Source organism: Schistocerca piceifrons, chromosome 1 (assembly GCF_021461385.2).
Source record: "Schistocerca piceifrons isolate TAMUIC-IGC-003096 chromosome 1, iqSchPice1.1, whole genome shotgun sequence".
Classification (NCBI taxonomy): domain Eukaryota; kingdom Metazoa; phylum Arthropoda; class Insecta; order Orthoptera; family Acrididae; genus Schistocerca; species Schistocerca piceifrons.
Window position 1 is genome coordinate 874,595,773 of NC_060138.1, and position 24,985 is coordinate 874,620,757.

The 24,985-nt window shown below is 41.8% G+C and overlaps 1 protein-coding gene across 1 annotated transcript in view; it reads left to right on the forward strand.

The window, feature by feature from the left end:
* Window positions 1–247: 247 nt before the first annotated feature.
* Window positions 248–24,985, forward strand: part of LOC124716320 (mitochondrial Rho GTPase) — a gene marked incomplete in the record, with an annotated part of 167,053 nt that continues 142,315 nt past the window's right edge. Inside the window, 1 exon segment of the mRNA XM_047243164.1 lies at window positions 248–279. Coding sequence (XP_047099120.1) covers window positions 248–279 — 32 coding nt within the window.

The following is a 24,985-nucleotide window of genomic DNA, read 5'->3' on the forward strand; positions in this document are numbered from 1 at the left end:
TTTCGATTTGTTTTGTTGCTATTATACATGAGCTGCCCTTAATGGCCTCAATTTCGTATTGATTTTCGGTATTTGTGGTTTTAATATATTTCTTCGAATTATCTAGTTTTACAGCTGAGGTAGTCGGTATTTATTTGAAGGAGAGATTTTTTAAGTTAATCTATTTACGCTGATTCTAGGAACAAGAGTAATTAATATCTCTGACTATTCCCCTGACAACATTCATAATATTTGTGTACTGCAAAGAATGTGTTTTCAGGAACAATTCATTGTAAATAAGTATGCATTCTTGTATTCCCTGCATTCATTAGTTAATAATATAGTATTAATGGACAGACTACTAGTTGAGGCCAATTTCAATTTTCGCATTACACGCCATTTGTTAAATACTACTTTCGATGTAAACCACTAATGAACATACGCAAGTCCAAGATTGTGTACATACTTAGCATTCTTTTGTTTTTGTTGCTACTGTTGTATTGGTTCCGAAATTGCTTTTCCACTTCTTGTAAGTTGTTCTTTGAAACTAAGCAGCAATGGCTGAACTTCGAATAATGTGCTGGTATCAGACTTGATCTCTCCTAAATCTATCATTACAAAACCACATGCAAATTTCGAGCCCGAGACAGTATCAATCACACATTGTAATGGCAGGACGACACATTAAAATATTGTGCGGTGTTGAAGGTCCCAGAACTCCTACATAGTAGAAGGTATTTGACCTCTTGTTTCTATCTAAATGTCATTCAGTATTGAGTTTTCATAGCCTCTCCCCTTTTCTTGAACCATATATTCTGCATACTATGGCTTTTTGTGTATTTTTTAGGTGATTGTGACAATCATAATTTCTTAAAGTCGTCTGAAGGATGACCCAAAAACGTTGTGTTCGTTTCTGTCTGTTGACTCTAGTTTATAACTTATTTTATTCGTTCTTTCATGTATCGAATAAGTGATGTGTATTTTACGCTGTAGAAGAATTGGTCTATTTCGTTTTTACGACATTTTATATGAAGATATGACTCACAGTGCGATATTTGTACAGTTTCCTTTAGACTGATTTAACTCACCTCCAGATTAATTGATTTCATTCTAGCACAATTGATATTCTCTGTACTAAGATACTGACTACATATCTCAGCCTAAATATCAGCGTATTAAAAAAATCATTCTCACATTTTCAAGTTTAAAGTAACCCACAGAAATACAAATCGTATGCTTATGTGCGCAAAGTACGTCACATATCCTGTCTACCTGCTGCTAATAAGATACATACTTTTTGTCTAAATGATTCTGTTACCTGGTTGTATGTGCTGGTAACATTATATACTGCAGAAAATACTGAGTCAATATACACCCACTTATAACTACTTGCACATGTTTTGTAAAATATTTAGTAAGAACTAATTTTCGAGGGTCGTGTCATTGGCTATATTTACGTCGGTCGAGAATGTCTCAGTGCACCGTTTGTACTTACAGGAATTGTATACTCCTCTCTTACTTCCCCATTCTTATTGCAAGCTAGCGCTTTGTTGGTTACATTCGGGTTTCGAATTTTTATGTCTATAATTGATAATCTCTGACGTTTGACGAAAGTTGCAGTGATGCATCGATAATGACATTGACAAAAACAGGACTATCGATATATGCAAAGTTTCGCCGGGGAGGGTGAACGATTAACTAAATTTGTTTTGGAAGGTTGGGCGAGAGTAGAGTGTTGTGACAATAGTGTTTGAATTGTGCTTTATAAACTGTATTTTCTTTAATGTGGTTTTACCCATTGAAGACCTTGCAGTTCTGCACGTTATGACATACTTAGCTACAGTTGTAGGTGTAGTGGTTTACTACAGCATCCAGTGTTGAATGTATTGCGTTAAGCCACGAAGAGAAGTTTTTCGAACGTTCCTTCACGTCTTCTAGTGCACGGTGGACAGAGTGAATCATCATGTCAAGTCATTGTATTAATAAGTTGTGACACTTTGGACGTCAAAGTATATTGTTAGCTTCATGAAAGCCTGTATAGATGTTTTCAGAATATCATGAGGATCACTCATTCTGAAGAAGGAAACAAAACATTACTTTACCCATTACATACTTCAAGAAGGAGAACTGTCTAGCAAACATTCCTATTGCAGAAGCTAACATGTGAGTATTAAGTGTTTGATAGAGGTCACTAATAACCGGGGCAGGGATAACAAACGCATGGATAAATAACTTACCTGATTTCAAAGTAAATAGCAGTTAATTGAATTTAGCGTATGAAAGTAACGTGAAAGTGAGATGGAGCTTTATACCCTTCCGCAATATCCATTCTTGGATGAGATCCTAGTCATGGCGTGTATAACGCAGTCGGTAAGTAAACGCAAGGGCACACTGCTTAACAGTTCGGTAATTTGCGAAACATCTATGTAGACTGAAAGATTTAAGGCGTTTGTTTTAAATAGTATCATAAACAGGAGTCGCGTCTTTCTGTGACATAGTGATTATTACTGAGCCTTCCGATACCAGACGTTGGCTCTTTGACTCCTGACGTCAGGCATGCAGAGAGAACACAAAACAGACTATTTATTTTGCTTTATTTTTTGTAATGTAGGTTCTGGTAACAAACTGTTCTGTAGCATACCAGTGTCTTGGATTAGCTTGGGAGCTTGTTCCACTATTCATATGGATAGCAATTTGTCCTTTCCTTATACAAGGTGTCCAGGTTCATGTGTGTAGCAATTTGCCCATTCCTTATGCAAGGTGTGTAGGCTAGAGGTATACATTCTATATTTCAGTACCTATTAAGCCTTGTAAGTTTATTTTTCCAACATAGTACACAAGAGCTCAAACATTTTTATGCTTGTTGGTACAGTTCAGTGTTGGGCTTGATTGTAGTTTGACAGGTATCAAAAAGGTACTCCACTTCTCGCCACATATTCATAAGCATTGCATGTGTCATGGTCTGTACTGCATTGTAGGTCTGTTGTCTTAAGTCTACCAGATCACAGAACCCTTGTTCTGTAAACAGTGCCCTTGATATACCTCCATTCACTAAATAAAATCGAGTGTCAGACCAGGATACCAAGAGGGCCAGGCAATAGGACCTCCTCCCCCTCCCCCCCCCCCCCCTTTCTGATCCAGTGCTCAAGAATCGTCTTGTGGAGAAATCTGGTAACATCCTCATGAATGAGGGGGGGGGGGGGGTCCACCATTTTTTCTGGAAAATGATGTCTGGAGGCATTTGTGAAACTGGCTAGTTTGCAAACATGTCGAGACAGGTATGCCCTACCACTGGTGTGCATGTGCCTCAGTGGTGCCCATGAAATCATGAGGATCAGATCTTTGAAGTATCCCTATCAATTGTATGTTTACACAACAACATAAAATGTTGAGTTTTTTCATTATAAGAATTTATTTGTGAATACATCTAGCCTGGAAATCTTGTAATATGATCACAGTAATGGGTTTCAATTGTGTCCATTCAAAATTTGTGAATTCCAAATCATTTTCTGTTATGTGTACTACAGCTGTAGAAATACATTTAGTTTCTTTAGTTTCCTGAGTAAGATAGACTATTTTTACTACAGTACTTACTTGTTCTGTCCTTGGACTGACACCTGTTGTCACATCCCACACCATTCCTGTAAACAAATGACTAACACTTCTGCTGCTGATTTTTTTTTTTTTTTTATCAGTAGGCTGATCAAATATGGCAGCACTTCAAAATCTCAATGATCTTTACGGTGTCAAATGAAACATCAGTTTCTAGCTAATTATTTTCATGGTCTTGAAGAAATATTCTCAGTAAATATTATGATACCATTCTTTACAAAAAATTTATTTCAGTTTCTTAGAGATAATGTAGAAGACTAAGGGGCTTTAGTTTTTTTTCTGCTGCAGACCTCAATGGTGGTGAAGTGGTTGTAGTCGTTAGTCCAGACATATCTGATTTACAGAATGAGATTTTCACTCTGCAGCGGAGTGTGTGCTGATATGAAACTTCCTGGCAGATTAAAACTGTGTGCAGGACCGAGACTCGAACTCGGGACCTTTGCCTTTTGCGGGCAACTGCTCTACCAACTGAGCTACCCAAGCACGACTCATGTCCCGTCCTCGCAGCTTTACTTCTGCCAGTACCTCGTCTCCTACCTTCCAAACTTTACAGAAGCTCTCCTGCGAACCTTGCAGTACTAGCACTCCTGAAAGAAAGGATATTGCAGAGACATGGCTTAGCCACAGCCTAGGGGATGTTTCCAGAATGAGATTTTCGCTCTGCAGCGGAGTTTGCGCTGATTTGAAGAAAGTTTCATATTAGCGCACACACTGCTGCAGAGTGTGCGCTTCTATTCTCTTCTTGTCCAAACTATTTATCGTCCACGTTTCACTTCCATACATGGCCACACTCCATACAAATACTTTCAGGGATGACTTCCTCACACTTAAATTTATACTCAATGTTAACAGATTTCTCTTCTTCAGAAACGCTTTCCTTGCCATTGCCAGTCTACATTTTATATCCTCTCTACTTCAACCATCATCAGTTATTTTGCTCCCCAAATAGCAAAACTCATTTACTACTTTAAGCGCCTCATTTCCTAATCTAATACCCTCAGCGTCACTCGATTTAATTCGACTACATTCCATTATCCTCATTTTGCTTTTGTTGATGTTCATCTTATACCCTCCTTTCAAGGCACTGTCCATTCCGTTCAGCTTCTCTTCCAGGTCCTTTGCTGTCTCTGACAGAATTACAATGTCATCGGTGAACCTCAAAGTTTTTATTTCTTCTCCATGGATTTTAATTCCAACTACGAATTTTTCTTTTGTTTCCTTTACTGCTTGCTCAATATGCAGATTGAATAACATCGGGGAGAGGCTACAACCCTGTCTCACTCCCTTCCCAACCACTGCTTCCCTTTCATGTCCCTCAACTCTTATAACTGCCTTCTGGTTTCTGTACAAATTGTAAATAGCCTCTCGCTCCCTGTATTTTACCCCTGCCACCTTTGGAATTTGAAAGAGAGTATTCCAGTCAACATTGTCAAAAGCTTTCTATAACTCTACAAATGCTAGAAACGTAGGTTTGCCTTTCCTTAATCTATCTTCTAAGGTAAGTCGTAAGGTCAGTATTGCCTCATATGTTCCAATATTACTACAGAATCCAAACTGATCTTCCCCGAGGTCGGCTTCTACCAGTTTTTCCATTCGTCTGTAAAGAATTTGCATTAGTATTTTGCAGCCGTGGCTTATTAAACTGAAAGTTCGGTAATTTTCACATCTGTCAACACCTGCTTTATTTGGAATTGTAATTATTATATTCTTCTTTAAGTCTGAGGGTATTTCGCCTGTCCATACATCTTGCTCACCAGATGGTGGAGTTATGTCAGGACTGGCTCTCCCAAGGCTGTCAGTGGTTCTAATGGAATATTGTCTACTCCCGGGCTCTTGTTTCGACTTAGGTCTTTCAGTGCTCTGTGAAACTCTTCATGCAGTATCATATCTCCCATTTCATCTTCATCTACATCGTCTTCCATTTCCATAATATTGTCCTCAAGTACATCACCCTTGTATAGACCCTCTATATACTCCTTTCACCTTTCTGCTTTCCCTTCTTTGCTTAGAACTGGGTTTCCAGCTGAGCTCTTGATATTTATACAAGTGGTTCTCCTTTCTCCAAAAGTATCTTTAATTTTCCTGTAGACAGTATCTATCTTACCCGTAGTGAGATATGCCTCTACATCCTTACATTTGTCGGGTCGACAGAAGCGTCCGATCCCACACGTCGGCTTTGACCCGTGACGTAAGGGTGTATTTTCAGGGTTTTCATTTGTGTGGTGTAATGGGCTCAGTTTGCTTTTGCTCATTTTCCAGAATTGTTCGAGTGTCAGCTGTGTTTGTAGCGGAATTCATTTCAGTGAGTTAACGATTTTGTGTGTGTGTGTTAATTTAGTGTTGTTCGCTGTACATCGTGTGGTAATTTTAGTAAAATTAATCGGTTGGCTTTTTTTTTTTTTTTTTTTTTTTTTTTTTTTTTTTTTTTTTTTTTTTTTTTTTTTTTAGGAATGCGTATGACGGATAAAATTAACAGTGCGCAGGTCAAGGGAAGTGTTCGATCTCAGTGTGTGCCTGTGTATGTTGATATTGGTATCAGGAGATGTTTTTGAGCTGTATTGGCCAAGGGAAGTGTTTGATCGTAATTTATTGGATCGGGAGCTGCTGTTGAGCTGTATAGGTCAAGGGAAGTGTCCGATTCCAGATGATATTGTGTTTAATGGTATTTGGGGAATTTTGTGATGTCGGTTTTTTTTGTCGTTTTGTGTGATTTTGTATGGGAGTGGGTGTCTAAATTTGTTTATATTTCGTTTGCCCCCACCCAAAAACACCCCATTTTCCACATTTGTCCCGTTAGTGTCATTAGGTTTTTTGTGGAAAGAATGTGTGTGTGTGTGTGTATGTGTGTGTGTGTGTGTGTGTGTGTGTTTGTTTTTCGATGTATTTTCGTCCTCATAATGTGTACGTACCAACTTTATATGCGCCATATTGGATTTGTGGTTTATGGTCGTTTCCGCCATATTTGTGACGGGTCAAAGCAGACGGGTGGGATCAGACGCTTCTGTATTTCCCATTTGTCCTCTAGCCATCCCTGCGTAGCCATTTTGCACTTCCTGTCGATCTCATTTTTGAGATGTTTGCATTCCTTTCTGCCTGCTTCATTTACTGCATTTCTATACTTTCTCCTTTCACCAATTAAATTCAATATATCTTCTGTTACCCAAGGATTTCTACTAGCCCTCATTGTTTTACCTACTTGATCCTCTGCTGCCTTCACTATTTCATCCCTCAAAGCTATCCATTCTTCTTATACTGTATTTCTTTCCCCCATACCTCTCAATTGTTCCCTAATGCTCTCCCGGAAACTGTCTACAACCTCTGGTTCTGTCAGTTTATCCAGCTCCCATCTCCTTAAATTCCCACTTTTATGCAGTTTCTTCAGTGAAAGTATGCGACATTACTTATTGTGCCATTAATAAATAACATGATGATCAGTCAAATAATACTGCACTCACACAAATGTAGCTCACTTTCTATATGAAGGAAGGGACACTTGCATTCACTCATGTGGAACTTGCTCACACATGGCCACTATCCTCTCCAGGCACTGTAGCCCAGCTGCTGGGGTGTGTAACAGTCTTGGTTGGGGTGGCTATTAGTGTTACAGAAGAGGTGTGTGATGGGGAAGGGGAGGGATAGCAGACTAGAGGAGAAGGAAGATGATGTAGTGCTCCCTGTGGGAGTGTGTATGTCATGGTTGAGACTGGATGGTGGTTTGTTAGGTGCGGCATCAGGAGACTATTCTGGGGTAGAAGGGGAGGGATAGAAGATAGACAGAGAAAGATAAAGGCCTATGCAGGGGATAGATGGTGTGTGCAAGGCTGAAGTGGGAGAAGGCAAGGGGATAGAGGTGGGAGGAGGACAGTGACTAACAAAGGGTGAAGCCATAGGATGTATGAGAGTGAAGGATATGTTGCAGAGAAAGTTCCCACCAACACAGTTCAGAAAAGTTAGTGTTGGAAGGAAGAATCCACATTGACATGGGCTGTGAAGCAGCCAATTGAACTTGACCACACGGTGTTGTGTGGCATGCTCAGCAAGTGGGTGGGCCAGCAGTCTCTGGCCACAGTTCGCAGTGGCCATTCATGTGGACAGCTTCTTAGTGGTTATGCACACACAGAATGCTGTGTAATGATTGCAGCTAAGTTGGCAGATTACATGGCTGCTTTCAAAGGTGGCTCTGTCGTTGAGAGGGTAGGAAATTCCTGTGACAGGATTAGAGTAGGTAGTAGTAGGTGGATGTATGGGACAGGTTTTTAAACTAGGTCTTATATAAGGACATAAGCAATAAGGCAAGGGGTAGGAAGCAAGGACAAAACAGGAATAGACAGGGATAGTGCTTGGGTTGGGTGGGCAGTGGAATGCCACTGTGAGAGGAGTGGAGAGGACAGTTGTCATTTCAGGGCAGAGAGCATAACTCACTTGCTCCTGTCCTTTGTGGCCAGTCACTGGGTATCTGGAGAATTATAGCTGACATGTGAGAAAGGGACAAGATGGAGAGTGTAATTTCCATCTGCCAAGGCCTCAGTCAGAGCCTCAGCATTTATTCACTGCAGATGTGATGACCACTTGTAGCCGGACTGTTGGAAGGGACTTACCAATGTGGAATAGGTGGCAGATGTTGAAATGGAGTTGTTGTTGATTGACAGGTTAGATGTGCTTAGGGGTACTGAATGAGCCGTATGTAAGGTGGAGACTGATACTGAGGAGGGTGGCTTGTTGGGTTTGAGGAGGACCAGGTGAACAAAATGGAAGAGAAGGCGTTGAGAATCTGAATGATTGTGCATAGGATGTTCTCACTCATAGTCTTGATCAAGATGATGTCACCAAAGAACCTGAAACAGGAAATTTTGGATTGTGGGTGGCTAGAAAGTTTTTCTCTCTGTCGCATAATAATATTTTGGTACAGCTTTGCACCATGCAAGTGCCCATGGTTGTTCCACGGATTTGCTTGTTAGTGGTACCTTAAAAGGGAAGCAGTTACAGGTAAGGATATAGTTGGTCCTGGTGTCCAGGAAGTGTAATGGGAAGTGGCATCAACAGTAACAGGCAGGATGCTAGGTCTTTAAGATACAGGAATTGTGGAGAGGAGATAGATAAAATGATTAGTGTGTTTTTAATAGGGGGATAGGTTACTGGTAATAGGCTGAGGGTGTTGGCCCACAAGGGCCAAGATTCTCTCTGTGAAGTTGCAGTATCCAGCCACAGTGGGAGTCTTGAGTGGTTTGGTTTGTGTGTTTTAGGAGTCACATTCTTTGACAGGGTTTTGATCACCACTTGTCGTGCTCTGAAGTTAGATACATCCTCCTCACAGTAATATCCCGCCACCCACCCTATACACACAAAATTTTTCTGTTGAATTCTTCTCGGGTTATCAGCCGAGTGGTGGCGTCGTCTTGTCACAATGTTTCAATGAGTTTCGTACCCACCATCTTCTGGCAAAGTGTGTGTGTGTGGGGGGGGGAGTTGCACATGTGCATGGAATTGATTTGATTTGCTTTCTGAAGTTTCCTTGGTTCCAGTTCACGTAAATAAGATATTTACCCATGAATGAATGGGCATACAAGTATTCGTGATTAAATATGTTATTTGTGTGAATTTTAGCAACAGATGGACAGGCTGGAAACCAGAATGTCATATTCAGATCCAGTTTTACATTTGTGAACAACCACAACACCCAATATCATCTCGTCACTACAGAGGAAAAAAGCTAATTGCATATCACAGTGTGCACAGCAAAAGAACAGAACCAAAATGAGTCACAGTCCATGTTTACTGAGTGGAGAAAAATTGTTACGAAATTTTAACCCTCAATAGCTGATGCCAGTAGGAACCAAAATTATTAATATTGTGTAGGTCGACAACGCACCATTTTTTAACTATGGAAACAATGCGCTCCGATTGGCTGTGGGATTGCCCTGTTGCTGTTTGTCGGTTGACGGGCAGTGCTATGGTTGTTGGTTCACACATACAGACGTCCCTCACCCCCATCACTGCCCCAATGTTATATGCACACGTGTCGAATAGGTCTTGCTGTTTGTATCCACCTCATGTTGGAGGTATTCACACACAAGCTTTTCTTCAGAGCATGCACACGTCACCTTCGATTTAGTCATACAGTAAGCGTGGCAGCACAATATTCTTTTGAAGAACAACGAATTATGGTTTTTGTTTATGGACTAGCCGACAGTAATGCACATGAAGCTCGATGGTTGCATGAGGAACGGTATCCAGCAAAACACCACCCGCACCTGCAAATTTTTACAGCAATTCACCAGTGACTTGGCAAAACAGGCTTGTTAGTGGGGTATCGTGGTGATGCTGGAAGACTTTGAACACAATGGGATCCTGCATTTGAAGAGGCTGTTCTCGAGCACTTCAAGGAAACACCTATGACAAGTACTCAAGTGGTTGGACACGACATAGGGGTCACTCGTTGGTTAGTCTGGGAGGTTTTGAGGGATTACGGCCAGCATCTATTTAGTTTATACTCTGTTCAAGACCTAAATCCTGTGGCAGACTATGAACAGAGGCTAGTGTTTTGCTGGTGGTTTCTGTGATGTGTTGCAAGAGATCCCAACTTCCCTGACATTGTGTTGTTTACCGATGAGTGCACCTTTCATCTGGATAGCCTTTACAACGCTCGAAACGTTTATTCCTGGGCAAGGGGAAATCCTCACATCACGTACGTCCACAGACACCAGGAACGATTTTCGCTCAACATTTTGGCAGGCATTGTGGGTGACCATCTAATTGGGCAGGTCCAACTTACCAGGGCAAATTACCTTCACTTTTTGCAAGAAACTCTACCCGGCCTGCTGGAAGATATGGACATACGGCTACACATGTGGTTACAGCATGATAGAATGCCCGCACATAACAGTCATGCTGTGCATGGATATTCAAATGAACTCTTCAATGGCCAGGTAATCGGCAAAGGTGCTCGCAGGGCGTGGCCCCCACGATCACCAGACTTCACGCCACAGGATTTTTTCCCTTGCGGATTCTTCAAGGTTCTAGTTCACCCACCCGGATGCAAACCACCTAGAAATGAAGAGGAATTAATGGATCGCGTTTATCGTGCCGCTAGTCACAACAGAACAATGCCAGGAATCTTCGAAGTAGTTCGGCAAAATGCTGTTTGCATGTCAGAGGGTCGCCAGTTTGAGCACCTGCTTTAAGTAAACAATGACCTAACTACAAAAAAGGCCCTTTTCAGGGCCGACACAATTTGTAAAACACTTCCTGTATGCAAACTAACAGTTGTTGACGGCTTTGTTCCTGGTACGTCTTATCATGAAAGTACAATGGATGTGTCAGGACCCCAGCAGATTTGCCCCCAGAGTGGAAGGCTAGCGCACTACCACAGAGCGTGCGGGCCGCCTTGGGACACATCGCGATCTGCGGCAGGCGAAGCATTTATGATCATGTGTTGCCTAGAGCATCTGGCAACAGGGCAATCCCACCGCCAATCGGAGTGCATTGTGCCAAGTTTCCGTAGTTTAAAAACTGTGCGTTGTCAACCTGTACAACATTAGTAATTTTGGTTCCTACTGGCATCAACCATCCAGGGTTAAAATTTGGTGGCACAGTTTTTCTCCACCCTGTATAAATGGTGCGCAGTAAACATCATTGTCATTAGAGAGAGAATACTAGCCAAAAATTTCATATAACTGAATTTCATATTGGGCGTGTAGTATCATACAGCATAATTCTCTTTCTGATGGCTCTTTGGATTTAAACATGACAGAATACACACATCAAAAAAAGTTTTGCGTCGCCTCGGTTCCGAGAGTTCTGGAACCTGTACAGAAAATTGGAATAGAGATCAACATAAACATCATTTCTGCCCTTTTTATTGCTCATGAAAACCACACATTGCATGTTGTACCACCATACAGTGAGAACTTCAGAGGTGGTGGCCCAGATTGATGCACACACCGGTACATCTAATACCCTGTAGCATGCCCTCTTGCATTGATGCATGCCTGTTTATGTCGTGGCATACTACCCCCAAGTTCACCAAGGCACTATTGGTCCATATTTGTGTTCTCTCTCTAATTACCATGATGTTTATGGTGCACCATTTACATACATGGACTGTAATTCAGCATTCCAGGCAACTTGTTTGTATTTAATAAAAAAAAAAAAAAAAAAGACATTGAATATAATAGTTTTGGTTCTGTACTTTTGCTGCTGTATGCAGACTGTGACATGCAGTTAGAAGATGGATTGGTATGGGATGGTAGCTTATGCCCTCTGTAGTGAGGAGATGATATTGGGTGCCGTGGATGTTCACAAACATAATATTGGATTTAACATATGACATTCTGATTTTTAGCCTGTCTATCTGCTTTTACAATTCTATGTAGCCAGTCATATTGCCTGAAATCTACTGATGAGTTACCTAAATCTACCAGTACCAGACAGCAGCCTGATATGTTGATGTTGTGCCATGTGATGCCATATTTGCCAAACAGAAATAGAACAGAACACTAAAAATATTTACTTTGCTTCTACATTATTTTTTTGGAATGTAGATTGTGATCCCAAACCTATCTGTAGTACACCTAAGGTGTAGCATAGGTTAGAAGATGGCAGTTTGTTGTGAGATAAGATGCTGAATCCAACAAATGTGAATACAAAACCTTAGTGGTGGTGATTTACTGATTATAATGTAGCCTGAGATTGAGAATAACTGAGAAGGTGACAGCATGGTTGTGAGTTGGCAATACAACCTGATAACAGCTATAATTCTTGAGGAGTACATTCTACATATTTGATTTTGATGAGTAGCTTTGTCCGCTATCTATCAGCAGGTGCAGTATTTTATTTGTTGCTATGATCATGAAGCCTCTTGACAGGTGATTTACCTCATCTGAGATATTCAGTGTAGATATTTGACAGAATTACTCCAGTACCTTCATCTGTTTTTGACCAGTCAGTAAATCAAACCATGTCTCCTGAAAGCTGTCATGGTTCATTCGTCCACTGCCCCTTTTTCCAGTTGTTACATGTATGGTTTATTGAAGCAGTTGGAACTTATTGTATGGTCATGCGGCATTTTTCTGACCATTCTTATACCCTCACTGTATGAATGCGAGATTCTGTCTATCCTAAAGGAATTCAGTTCTTTCCAGTTTTTAACCTGTGTGTCCATGCTGCTGCCTCCATTGTAATCCAAAGGTGTAATGGGGTCATGTCCAGTATGGTGTCCATACCATCATCAGATGTGCTGCTTATTCTGCCAGTTATGGGTAAGCAGGCCAATCTGTGCACCGTGCTGAGCCCCTTAGCAGCCACCTTCTGTTCTAATTTATTCCACCATAATTTAGTCCAATAAATTATCATAGGTCTTATTATAGCAGTGTATATCCGGTACATACCCCTGGGGTTTGGATCGCAGTTTTTACCACAGGCCCATCTAATGCTCGTAAGAATACTTTCTGCCCTGGAACATGTGTTCTTCATATATGATAAATTTATGATAGTTTCACAACCAGGATTATCCCTGGATATTTCACTGCCCCTTCTACTGGTAGAGTATAATTGAAGAGCATGACATTCCAGTATGTGTGCTGAATTTGCTTCCATGTAGATGGTACTACAACAGTTCCCTTGGGACCAACCCTTATAGCCTGCTTTTTGCACCAGTTTTCCACAGTGTTTTGTGCACATTGTGGCTGTGTTCCAACAACACTAGCAAATTTGCCAGGCAGTACTATGACGAAATCATCTATGTATCCTTGGTAAAAGTAACCTGTAGTATTTAACTCTAATGAGTTCTTTCACCACTAGGTTCAACAGTAGTGGGGCAAGATCCCCCCCTGTGGAAACCAGCTGGTGGTATTGATAACCATTTTCTCATTCATCATTTTGGCGTCTACCTTTCTTCTACTTAGCATGGTCTTAATCCATCTGCATATGGTGATCCCAGTGCCATGCTCTTCTATAGATGCTCTTCTATAGTTCTAACCATGGATTTGGAGGTTATATTGCTTAAAGCCCCCTTGATGTCCAGGAAGACGTAGAGAGGTACAAGGTATACAACTTTGCTTCTGCCGTTTTTCCCCAACATTTGAGGCTTTAATTAAACAAATTGGTTACACATGTATCATTCAGAGTATTTTCCACCCCTGACCACTACTTTCTCCTATCTTTTGGGCAGTGTAAGAATCTCGCATCGAAAAAATTGTTCATCTTTTGAAGCGATCCACGAATCAATCCAATTTGTGACTTCTTCATGAGATCAGAAATGTTAGTCAACCAGGCTTTGCGTCATTGATCTAAACAGGTGATAGCCTGAGGGAGTAATGTTGGGAGAATACGGCAGGTGGGGTAGGGCTTCCCATTTTAACGTTTTCAAGTGTGTGTTGACCTCTTTCGTAACGTAGGGTCGAGCATTGTCGTGCTGCAAAATCACTTTATCATGCCTATTGCTGTATTGTGGCCATTTGTCTTTTAATGCTCAACTCAGACGCATTAATTGCATTCAATAACAAGTACCTGTGATTGTTTCACTTGATTTTAACACATTATAGTACACAATGCCGAACTGGTCCCACCAAATGCAGAGCATGATCTTGGTGCTGTGAATATTCGGTTTGGCCGTTGACGTGGAAACATGGCCAGGATATCCCCACGATTTTTTGCATTTAGGGTTATCATAACCAAAGTTCCTTCTTTCTGAATCATGCCCATAGCCTTGAGACGTTTTGAAATGGCTTGCTGTGTCACTCCCACTAATTGTGCCAATTCTTCTTGAGTTTGACGCAAGTCTTCACTCAGCAATGTCTCCAATTCTGCATCTTCGAAAACATTCTCTCTTCCACCACTATGCTGGTTTAAGATGTTAAAACCACCTTTCTTGAAGTGTTGAAACCACTCACGACATGTTCTTTCACTAATAGTGTCCTTAGCATACGTACTTGAAAGCATTGGATGAGACTAAGCTGCTGTTTTCTTCATATTGAAACAAAACGCTAACACCTCCCGCAAATGACGAGAATTAGGCTCGTAAACTGTCATTTTCAATCAAGAACAACTTTATGATGCAGACCCAAATCGACTAATGTTTGAATGAGCTATGTTGACCGAGGTCCAAGCTAACTGCCTGGCGTCTGCAATTTGTTTCTTTTGACCGCTACTTATCGTTGTCGTCACCTATCAGCAAATGGTGGAAACAAAGTTGTACACCTTGTATATCCTGAAAGTGTAGAGCTTTTACACCTTTCTAATAAGTTTGTGGTGTTTCGCATCATTTACCTGGTTGATATGCATGTTGGTTTACATGTAGAGGAACCTCAGTTAACCTCTTCCTGCCACAAGGTGAAATATCAGGACTCGTGTCACAAGGCTGCATTGAATATGACACTTAGCTAAAAACTGTTTTTCCATTTATGAATTAGGTTTGTTTATTTAATAATATTATGGACAAATCACTTTCTTGTGTTCCCCACAAACACTTTTCTTGCACTTGGCACATAGTGATTCCCTCTTTGAGTCTTTAAAGGGAACATTTTCCGGGCCTTTCTGACGTTGAAAGAGTTAGTGATTGTGCATTTTCAGGCATTTCTATTCCTAGGATGTTTCATATTTCTTCTCTTGATGTTTTACTAATGTGAGGGTTTGTTCCCCTATTCTTCATTTGTGTGTAACCAATTCAAAAGAAAATTTATTCAAAAACTCGACCCGACAGATGTTGCTTTCATTTTTGTGCAGCATATTTAGCTTTTAGATTACCTAGGCATTTACTGTGACTGCATCTAAAATGCCATAGAAGTATTGCACAGCCCAGTGATATGTCGTTATTTTGACAGACTTTGCAAGATGTAACGTCTCGGAAACATTCAAACCCCCTTCAGTCAGATTATAGAATTCGACTAAGACAGGTTTTTGGGTGATTTGGTCAATTTCGCCAGTGAAATGCACGAATGATATGAGGACAGAAAGAAACGAGCATCTCCAAATCATCATACAGAAATTTTAAATAATTCATATTACAACCTTTGGGGTTTACCATGGATGGAGGAAGCTCTTTTTGGTTCTTCTGGAGGTACTGAGTAAAGTGAGTTTTCTTTCATTTAATTTTTCAATTAAGTCACAGGAGCATAACAAGTAGTCAGTCATCACATTTGTGTTGGTTCCTCTCAGTGGCTCAGTGTGATTTAAAACATACCGTTTTGGCAGGAGTAAGATACTTCCGTGTCTATTCTTTCTGCCAACATAAGGAATCCCATCACAAAAATAAATCATTGCAATTACCTTGGGACCATACATATCTGATTTTAGGCTATATATGTATGAAAAGGGAGTCTGCCCCTAAAGCTCAAAAGGATCTCGTCAACAGTGACATATTCTGAAGGGCTGTACTATTCCAAACACATCCCAAAATTCCCCAAATGCGGCAGATTTATCGCTTTCTTTTCTATGACCCTTTGTACTTGTATGAAAATGTACTGTACTCCGTAGAAATTAAAATCTGTTTTTTTTCATCATACACTGAAACAAAAGTGGGCTGTAAATGTGAGAAAACATGTCTGTTATGGTCAATCCAGAGTTTTTAAGACCCCAGACAGGAACAACAGACCTATAACAGCTTTGATCTCTGTTGAATCAATTTTCCTGGTGCACCATTGTGTCGACATGTACTTTTCTTTTCTGCTTTACAGTCAATTTCTTCATTGGGTTATTTCACCAATAGGTCAATTATTCCATCAGTGCTAAATAGCGGAAATATTTCACGCTCTTTGACAAGGCCTTTTACCCTCCTCCCTTTAGGTCCTGGAAGATGCATAATTGTTTTTCATTGAATGTGTGGAAACATACAGCAGGCTTATCTTACCAAATAGTTTCGTAATCTCACCCAAATTCAATGTTTCCCACGTCATTAGTGGAAAAATTTTATCTGTAGAAAAATCTGACATAGTGCCATCGGAGAGTAAAGCAGTGTCTTCCATATTATCATCATCATCATCATCATCATCATCATTATTATTTTATAAGATTACATCAGTCATTTCACTACATGACTTGTGACACTTTTGCATTTGTTATCTGTATCTTCAGCTGTTTGCTGCAACAGTTGTTGACAAATTTCGTATTCTGCAGTAAACCATTGTTATTCTGCCATAGTAACCTTTAAAACAACAGTAAATAATCATGAAATAGTTCTTTAGGCTTTTCCTACATGATGAAAAAGTGGTAATGTAGGTCACACCAGAGTGTCATAACCGACACTGAGGTATAGTGCGCCCTAATTGTTCCTAAATTATGGGACAAATTGAATGCCAATGATGTACCTTTCCAAGCTGGTGTCTTGTGAACTGCTACCTGATAGGATAATTCAAGGTTGCAGGCCCCCTAATACTAGGACTGTTTCCTGTGCCAATGAAAACAAGCAAGACATGTAGGATGTGACACAGCCGTTTATGAAGGTAGATATGGTCAGTTACATGTGGCTTCTACGCCACATGCTGTTTTTTGACATAATTACCCATTAGACTGGACCTGAGAGTTATATGAATTACATTTTCCCTTCATCTGTTCCTGAAGGTAGATTCCCTACCCTGTTCAAGATTTCCAGGCTATTTTGTGGTAGACACTTGAGTAGATGCTCACCTCTGCTGTTGGTGTCAGTGCCTCCCCACGCCAGGTTTGGGGCATTGGCATCACAGCCAAACATCAGTTGTTCAGTCTGCTCTGAGCAGCTATCTATGAGTCTCCTCACTTCCTGGGAAGGAGGGGTAATGTCCTCCTAAGGAAGGTAAGCTGAGGCCAATCAAATTTCATTCTTGCTTCATTCCTCCTGTTTTTTCATCTTGATTGTCACAAAGTCCCTAGAACAGAAGTCCGCCATTGTTTTGAATGAAATTCCTTTCTTAACATAAATTTGTTTTCTGAAGTTCTTTAGATTCCTATCATAAATCAACTTACCTCCAGATACTTCCGAGGCCTGAAACACCACATTTATGTAGATAGGGTTCCTTGATCAGGGCTGTGTCCACCTCCTGTCTTCTCAGATGACGACTCAGGGTGCCAGTTGTCCCTTTACTGTGTTGCAGGTTTATCTCCCAACAGTTGCAGCCTCCAACTTTTCACATGTTCACTTCTGATGTCCTCGATTATTCTGATGGCAACCTGTGAGAATCGTAAGTACAGTTTCAGGTCCTATTCCTGCACTGCCACCGGGGATTTTTCACCAACATCCCCCATAAGGGTTTGGCCCTCTGATACATCTTTTTAATTGATTAACCTCCAATCCTATGTTGAGATCTGTGCGTTATTTTCTCAAACTGAGTATTTGGAGGAGTATTCATAAGAAGTTTAGGTATTCAAATTGACACCTTTGAGATCTTAAAAGGCTCAGCCTGTGTCTTTACCAGCAGTTTTGCATCATTCCTCAGAGATATTGTGGGTACCATCTCCTTAATCCACTCCATTGTTCCCAACCTCTCACAGACAAAGGTAAGAGTATGTTTGTCCAGATAGACCTTCCTGAATTTGGGTCCTGGATTTGTCTCCCCCTCCCCCCAATCTCCTGGAAGAGAGTCATATGAACAAACTCCATCTGCTGTGAGGTGATGTTGACTATGGATGTCCGTGTTGGATAACCACCATCCTGAAAACTGAGGCTGCAGTACGAAAAGTCTATTTCCCTTTTTCCTGTCTGTTTTTTGTGGGTCTGTTTAGCCTGAGAAGTGATAGCGTTAAACTTCTTCCTTGTCCTTGTGTTCCATGTTGTAGAGGTAGAAGGGGTCTGATTACTCCCTCACTCTGAGATAGTTTTTTTTTCAGGTCTTAGTTTCAAGATATTTTAGTTCCTTTTACTTTTAGGAAGCCATTCTTTAGCTTCCTTTTCTTCTTGTTCTTTGAGGAGTTTCCTCCACTGAGTCCCAGACAAGGATTTGATCTTGACTTGATCCAAGTTCTCAGTGACAGTTTCCACTTCTAAAAATGTATTATCGCCCAGTACAGTTGCAGAAACAGCTTTCACCTGTTCCATCCCTGATGCTAGGGTGTATGACATCTCATCAAATCCCTCAGTTTTTGCTTTGTTTTCTGTGTTGACCATTTTGGACACACGAGAATTAGGGATCAGTTTGGCTGGCACAAAGGGCTCCCATGCAGTGCAAGGCTAGCTACTCAGGGAGGTCGCCCAGTTTACCAGAGACTCTGTTAATGATACATCTTCCTGTGTGCCATGCATCACTCGACACACCTTGGGTTGGGTATCGGGGGGATTGGGGAATGACTGTGGGGGTGAATAGGAGAGAGATGGGGCTTTGTGGGGAAACTTCACCTGATTTATACATAGAGGCCTGTCCGGCATGGAAGACCCTGCCAGTAGCTGTGCGATTGCTGACATAGTCCTCAGCTTATTGTGAACATGCAACCCCTCTCTGCCTGCAGTGACAGTGTTTCTATAAGGCATTGTCTCCTAGAGAGGGATATTGTCAGGGCCAAAGGCACTGAAATTTTATATCTTGCCTATCCTGTGTTGAACTTTCACTCTGATCGCCAGTAGGAGACTTGACACCATCACAATCATGTGCCATGTAGTTTACACATTTCATTGTGACACCATAATAGTTTCTCACTTGATTGGTCACCAGAGTTTACTTATGCTCTGCTGCCAATTATAAATGTATTAAGAATTTTACACCTAAAACAAACCATCCTGATTTAGGTTTTCCGTGATTTCCCTAAATCGCTCCAGGCAAATACTGGGATGGTTCCTTTGAAAGGGCACGGCCGACTTCCTTCCTCATCCTTCCCTAATCCGATGAGACCAATGACCTCGCTGTCTGGTCTCCTTCCCCAAACAACCCCAACCTAAAACAAATGTATTTCTCTGTCACCATCAGACTAACACACTGATAGCAAACCAAGCTATACCGATTAACTGATTCTACATAATTAATGTAGCAATCAAGACAGATGTTAAATGCTGAAAGAACTATGGAACTAATCACCCTGTTGTTTCCTTTCTAATTTTATTGATTGAAGAACCAATGGAAGCCTCAAAAAACTTGAAAATTGTGATCCAAGCATTGATTTACTTACTGTCAATACTTCAAACGTAGCCACATTTATCTGTGCGCTCTTTGATTTAATCTCTTCTGTGTAAGCAGTAGCAGTGTATGTTCAGATGTGAAAAAAGTAACATTGAAGACAACAGGGTAAAGTTAATAATTTGATGTACAAATATGTAGGAAAGTCACATAGAATGTGAATAATTTAGGAGTAAAGGAGACCACTCATCAAAGAGCTGATGGGTTGAGTCCTCAGCAGCCACACACAAAAGAGAAAGAAAACTTGCTGTATGTGCTCTTCATGCCTAGGACACGAGGACCCTGGGCAACAGTTTACGTGCCAACTAACCATTGCTGTGGCATCTGTGGGAGAGCCCCCATTCTGAGTGGGTGGTACCACAGCAAAAGTTTTACACATGAAGTGAATTAAATTTTCTTCCAGTGGTGGCTGAAAGGCCACTGAAGTCTCTTCAGATGGGGAAGATTATTGTAATGCAGAGAGATAAGGCCTCACTATGTTTCCTTCCCTGGCCATGCTGCTAGGAGGAGGGACAAGCCAGATGTCGTAGTGCAAAACAATTCACCCAGTACTTGGTATGTATTTGGATTGATGGGCATTTTTTCACCACAATGAAACCATTATCTTGTTGCTGGTCATTCCCAATTTTTGGTCAGCCTTCAGATCACGGATAGCCTGGGCTTCAGCAGTGGTGATGTTGGGAGTAGGATTAAGGTTTTTTAAGAAGGATTGAGAGGCAAGGCTGGAAGTCAGAAATTCCTGGAAGGTTTGGAGAGGGTGATTTTGAGGAAGAGGAGGTGGGTCCCGCTGTGACGGAGCACGGAACTGTTCCAGGCAGGGTTCAATTTTGATAGTGTCTTGGGGAGTTGCATCATAAAGCTGACCGATCCATCGTCATTCTTCCGACGGACAAGGGTTCCATGACCGTGGTGCTTGATTGTCGGGAGTATGTGGCTGAGGGACTGTGTCAGCTTTCAGACAACACCACATACAAAGTTTGCCAAGGTAATCCCATTCCTGATGTCCAGACAGAGCTTCAAGGAACCCTCAGTACCTTAGGCCCCCTAAAAAACCTTTCACCTGACTCCATCAGCCTCTTGACACCACCGACACCCCGCACCCCTACCTTCTACCTTCTTCCTAAAATTCACAAACCCAATCATCCCGGCCGCCCCATTGTAGCTGGTTACCAAGCCCCCACAGAATGTATCTCTGCCTACGTAGATCAACACCTTCAACCCATTACATGCAGTCTCCCATCCATCATCAAAGACACCAACCACTTTCTCGAATGCCTGGAATCCTTACCCAATCTGTTACCCCTGGAAACCATCCTTGTAACCATTGATGCCACTTCCTTATACACAAATATTCCGCACGTCCAGGGCCTCGCTGCGATGGAGCACTTCCTTTCACGCCGATCACCTACCACCCTACCTAAAACCTCTTTCCTCATTACCTTAGCCAGCTTCATCCTGACCCACAACTTCTTCACTTTGAAGGCCAGACATACCAACAATTAAAGGGAACAGCCATGGGTACCAGGATGGCCCCCTCCTACGCCAACCTATTCATGGGTCGCTTAGAGGGAGCCTTCTTGGTTACCCAGGCCTGCCAACCCAAAGTTTGGTACAGATTTATTGATGACATCTTCATGATCTGGACTCACAGTGAAGAAGAACTCCAGAATGTCCTCTCCAATCTCAACTCCTTTGGTTCCATCAGATTCACCTGGTCCTACTCCAAATCCCATGCCACTTTCCTTGACGTTGACCTCCATCTGTCCGGTGGCCAGCTTCACACGTCCGTCCACATCAAACCAAGCAACAGTACCTCCATTATGACAGCTGCCACCCATTCCACATCAAACGGTCCCTTCCTTACAGCCTAGGTCTTCGTGGCAAACGAATCTGCTCCAGTCCGGAATCCCTGAACCATTACACCAACAACCTGAAAGCAGCTTTCGCATACCGCAACTACCCTCCCGACCTGGTACAGAAGCAAATAACCAGAGCCACTTCCTCATCCTCTCTAACCCAGAACCTCCCACAGAAGATCCACAAAAGTGCCCCACTTTTGACAGGATACTTTCCGGGACTGGATCATACTGTGAATGTGGCTCTCCAGCAGGGATACGACTTCCTCAAATCCTGCCCTGAAATGAGATCCATCCTTCATGAAATCCTCCCCACTCCACCAAGAGTGTCTTTCCGCCGTCCACATAACCTTCGTAACCTCTTAGTTCATCCCTATGAAATCCCCAAACCACCTTCCCTACCCTCTGGCTCCTATCCTTGTAACCACCGCCGTTGTGAAACCTGTCCCATGCACCCTCCCACCACCACCTACTCCAGTCCTGTAACCCGGAAGGTGTACACGATCAAAGGCAGAGCCACATGTGAAAGCACCCACGTGATTTACCAGCTGACCTGCCTACACTGTAAAGCTTTCTATGTGGGAATGACCAGCAACAAACTGTCCATTCGCATGAATGGACACAGGCAGACAGTGTTTGTTGGTAAAGAGGATCACCCTGTGGCTAAACATGCCTTGGTGCACGACCAGCACATCTTGGCACGGTGTTACACCGTCCGGGTTATCTGGATACTTCCCACTAATACCAACCTGTCAGAACTCCGGAGATGGGAACTTGCCCTTCAGTATGTCCTCTCTTCTAGTTATCCACCAGGCCACAACCTCCGCTAATTTCAAGTTGCCACCGCCCATACCTCACCTGTCTTTCAACAACATCTTTGCCTCTGTACTTCTGCCTCGACTGACATCTATGTCCAAACTCTTTGCCTTTACAGATGTCTGCTTGTGTCTGTGTATGTGCGGTTGGATATATGTGTGTGTGTGTGTGTGTGTGTGTGTGTGTGTGTGTGTGTGTGTGTGTGTGTGTGAGTGTATACCTGTCCTTTTTTCCCCCTAAGGTAAGTCTTTCCGCTCCCGGGATTGGAATGACTCCTTACCCTCTCCCTCTCCTTCCCTCTTTCCTGATGAAGCAGCCGTTGGTTACGAAAGCTTGAATTTCGTGTGTATGTTTGTGTTTGTTTGTGTGTCTATCGACCTGCCAGTGCTTTCATTTGGTAAGTCACATCATCTTTGTTTTTAGATATACAAATATAAATGTAATGTTTGACATGTTTTTTGTACTAAAAAATAAAGGATATACATTTTTTGAAATTAGCAAGTGAAGTTACTCCGGAGTTCGGTGGGAACAGTAGTTCCCACAAATTTTTTTATACTCTCGGGCTAAACTCTCACTTTCAAGATTTAAACTATGATTTTATGAATGGTTTCCTAGCCCAATAAGGTATTCATAAAAAGTATACAACTTCTGGAAATAATTTGGTCACTAAAGGGTTATACAAAATTAGAGGGTCCACTATCCACAAAGTCCAGTTTTATTCTACAAAAATGTCTTTACAAGAGTAATAATAGATTAGTGGTGGTTTGTTATATCTCCTTCAGCTATGTAGGAGCGGTGTACAACTTAATTAGGTTACATTGAGGCAGGATATTGTTCCAAAGCCATGCAGAATTTATTTACTAACTAACCTAGTGGAAGTAGCTGTTATGTAACTTAACAAGCATCAACTCACACAGCACTCTAACAAAAAAAAAATTATATCCACATTGAAAGAACAAATTGAGTATTCCCGAAGAGAGATGTTCATGTGCATAATGCTAAAATGGGTAGACCATATGTGGATGCTAGATTTGAAGTTCAATACCAAGTTCCCTTCCTGGGGTGGTGTTGGTGAAGGGTTATCTATATCTACTCTTTCCTGTTTCCTTATATTCTCTTCTTAAATTATATCATAAATTTGTAATTGCCTACTTCCAAACTCATGCATTTTTCTGTAAAAAATAAGTTTAATTGCTGTAAGTAAATAGAGGATAACATGAAAATGCAGACAAAAGAAATGCACACAGCTCCATCTGTATGGAGTGCTGCATGGGCAACAATGCCCATGGCCACAACTGCTTAGCACAATTTTGCTGTGCAGTGGTGGCCATGGGTATTGGCTAAGAGGTCTGTGTGGAGCACTATAGCCCGCATAAAGTAATAATTTGCAGTCCCTAGTAGTCATAATGCAGCTTAAAAGTCTTCAAGTTATTGACTGATGTGGTTGTTGCCACCATTTGGTCTCCGCTATTTGTGATTATCTCAGTGAGCTTCATTGTGCTGCCTTCTCAGTTGCATCTCTTGCATCCCAACTCATGTGCATTTTTCAAGGAATGAACCGACCGACTGTTTGGCTGGAAGAGCACTTACTTGCTCCCTATTCGCTTCGCTAATCCCAAGTGAGGATTTGCAGGTGTACATGAGATTTCTGTTCACCCAGAAATGGATTTACATTTGGTGTTCTACTGCCCCCATCTAATATACCCAGCACAATCGTGGAGACTACTGTAAGGAAGGAATCCACAGTCCTTTGTTGTCTTGGCATCGGTCATACCAAGTCAACCAATAGTTTTATTTTCTGTAACTAGCCACCCTGATATTGTGGTTTTGGAGCCTTGCAGACGATAGCTCATATCTTGGTGGAATACCCCTTTGTTTTTGGCCCCTCACGTCAAGTATGGACCTCAGGACGCATTGCCTCTAATATTGGGGGGTGATTCATGGATTGTTGACCTGGTTCTCGGTTTTCTCCAAGAAAGTGGATTTTATTCTCAGCTATAAGGTTTTATTTTACCTCCAGAGCAGGGGCAGGGTGATTGGGGATGGGGTATCTCCCGCTCTGTGCTAGCTCTGTGGGTTCCCTTAACCATTTCCTTGAGCAGGCTACTCTTTCATCCCTTTTACTCTGTTGTAATTGCTTTTAGATTTGGTTTGCGTTCTTTCTGCTGCATACAGTTTTCTATTCTAGTTGTCGCACTCTATTGAATAGTGGGTGCTCTTGCCTGTAATATATTAGGTGTGGGACTGCTGTGGGTGAGACATTTCTTGTCGCATGCTGACCCTGGGGTGCTCACCTGCTGACTTCCTTATTTCCTTAATCTTCCTTCTGTTCTTGGCAGAACAAGAAATGCGCATTATGTTTTTAGCTTTTCCGCTTTTGCTGTTATGAATCTCTTGACTAGATCAGGAAAGGTTCTCAGCAGATGTCTCTATTTCTGGATGCATCATTCTCGTATCGGGGGACTGATGACCTTTTGTATGGTCACTTCCCACCCCCACTCCCTCCCCCTCAGTCAGTCAGTCAACCAACCAACCAACCATACTACCTCCGAAACACCTTAATCGTGTGCCACACCCCGCCGACTCTAGTACCTGTGCATCACGTGCCCAGCCTGTGCACCTGCCATCCCTCCCTCCCTCCCTCCCTCC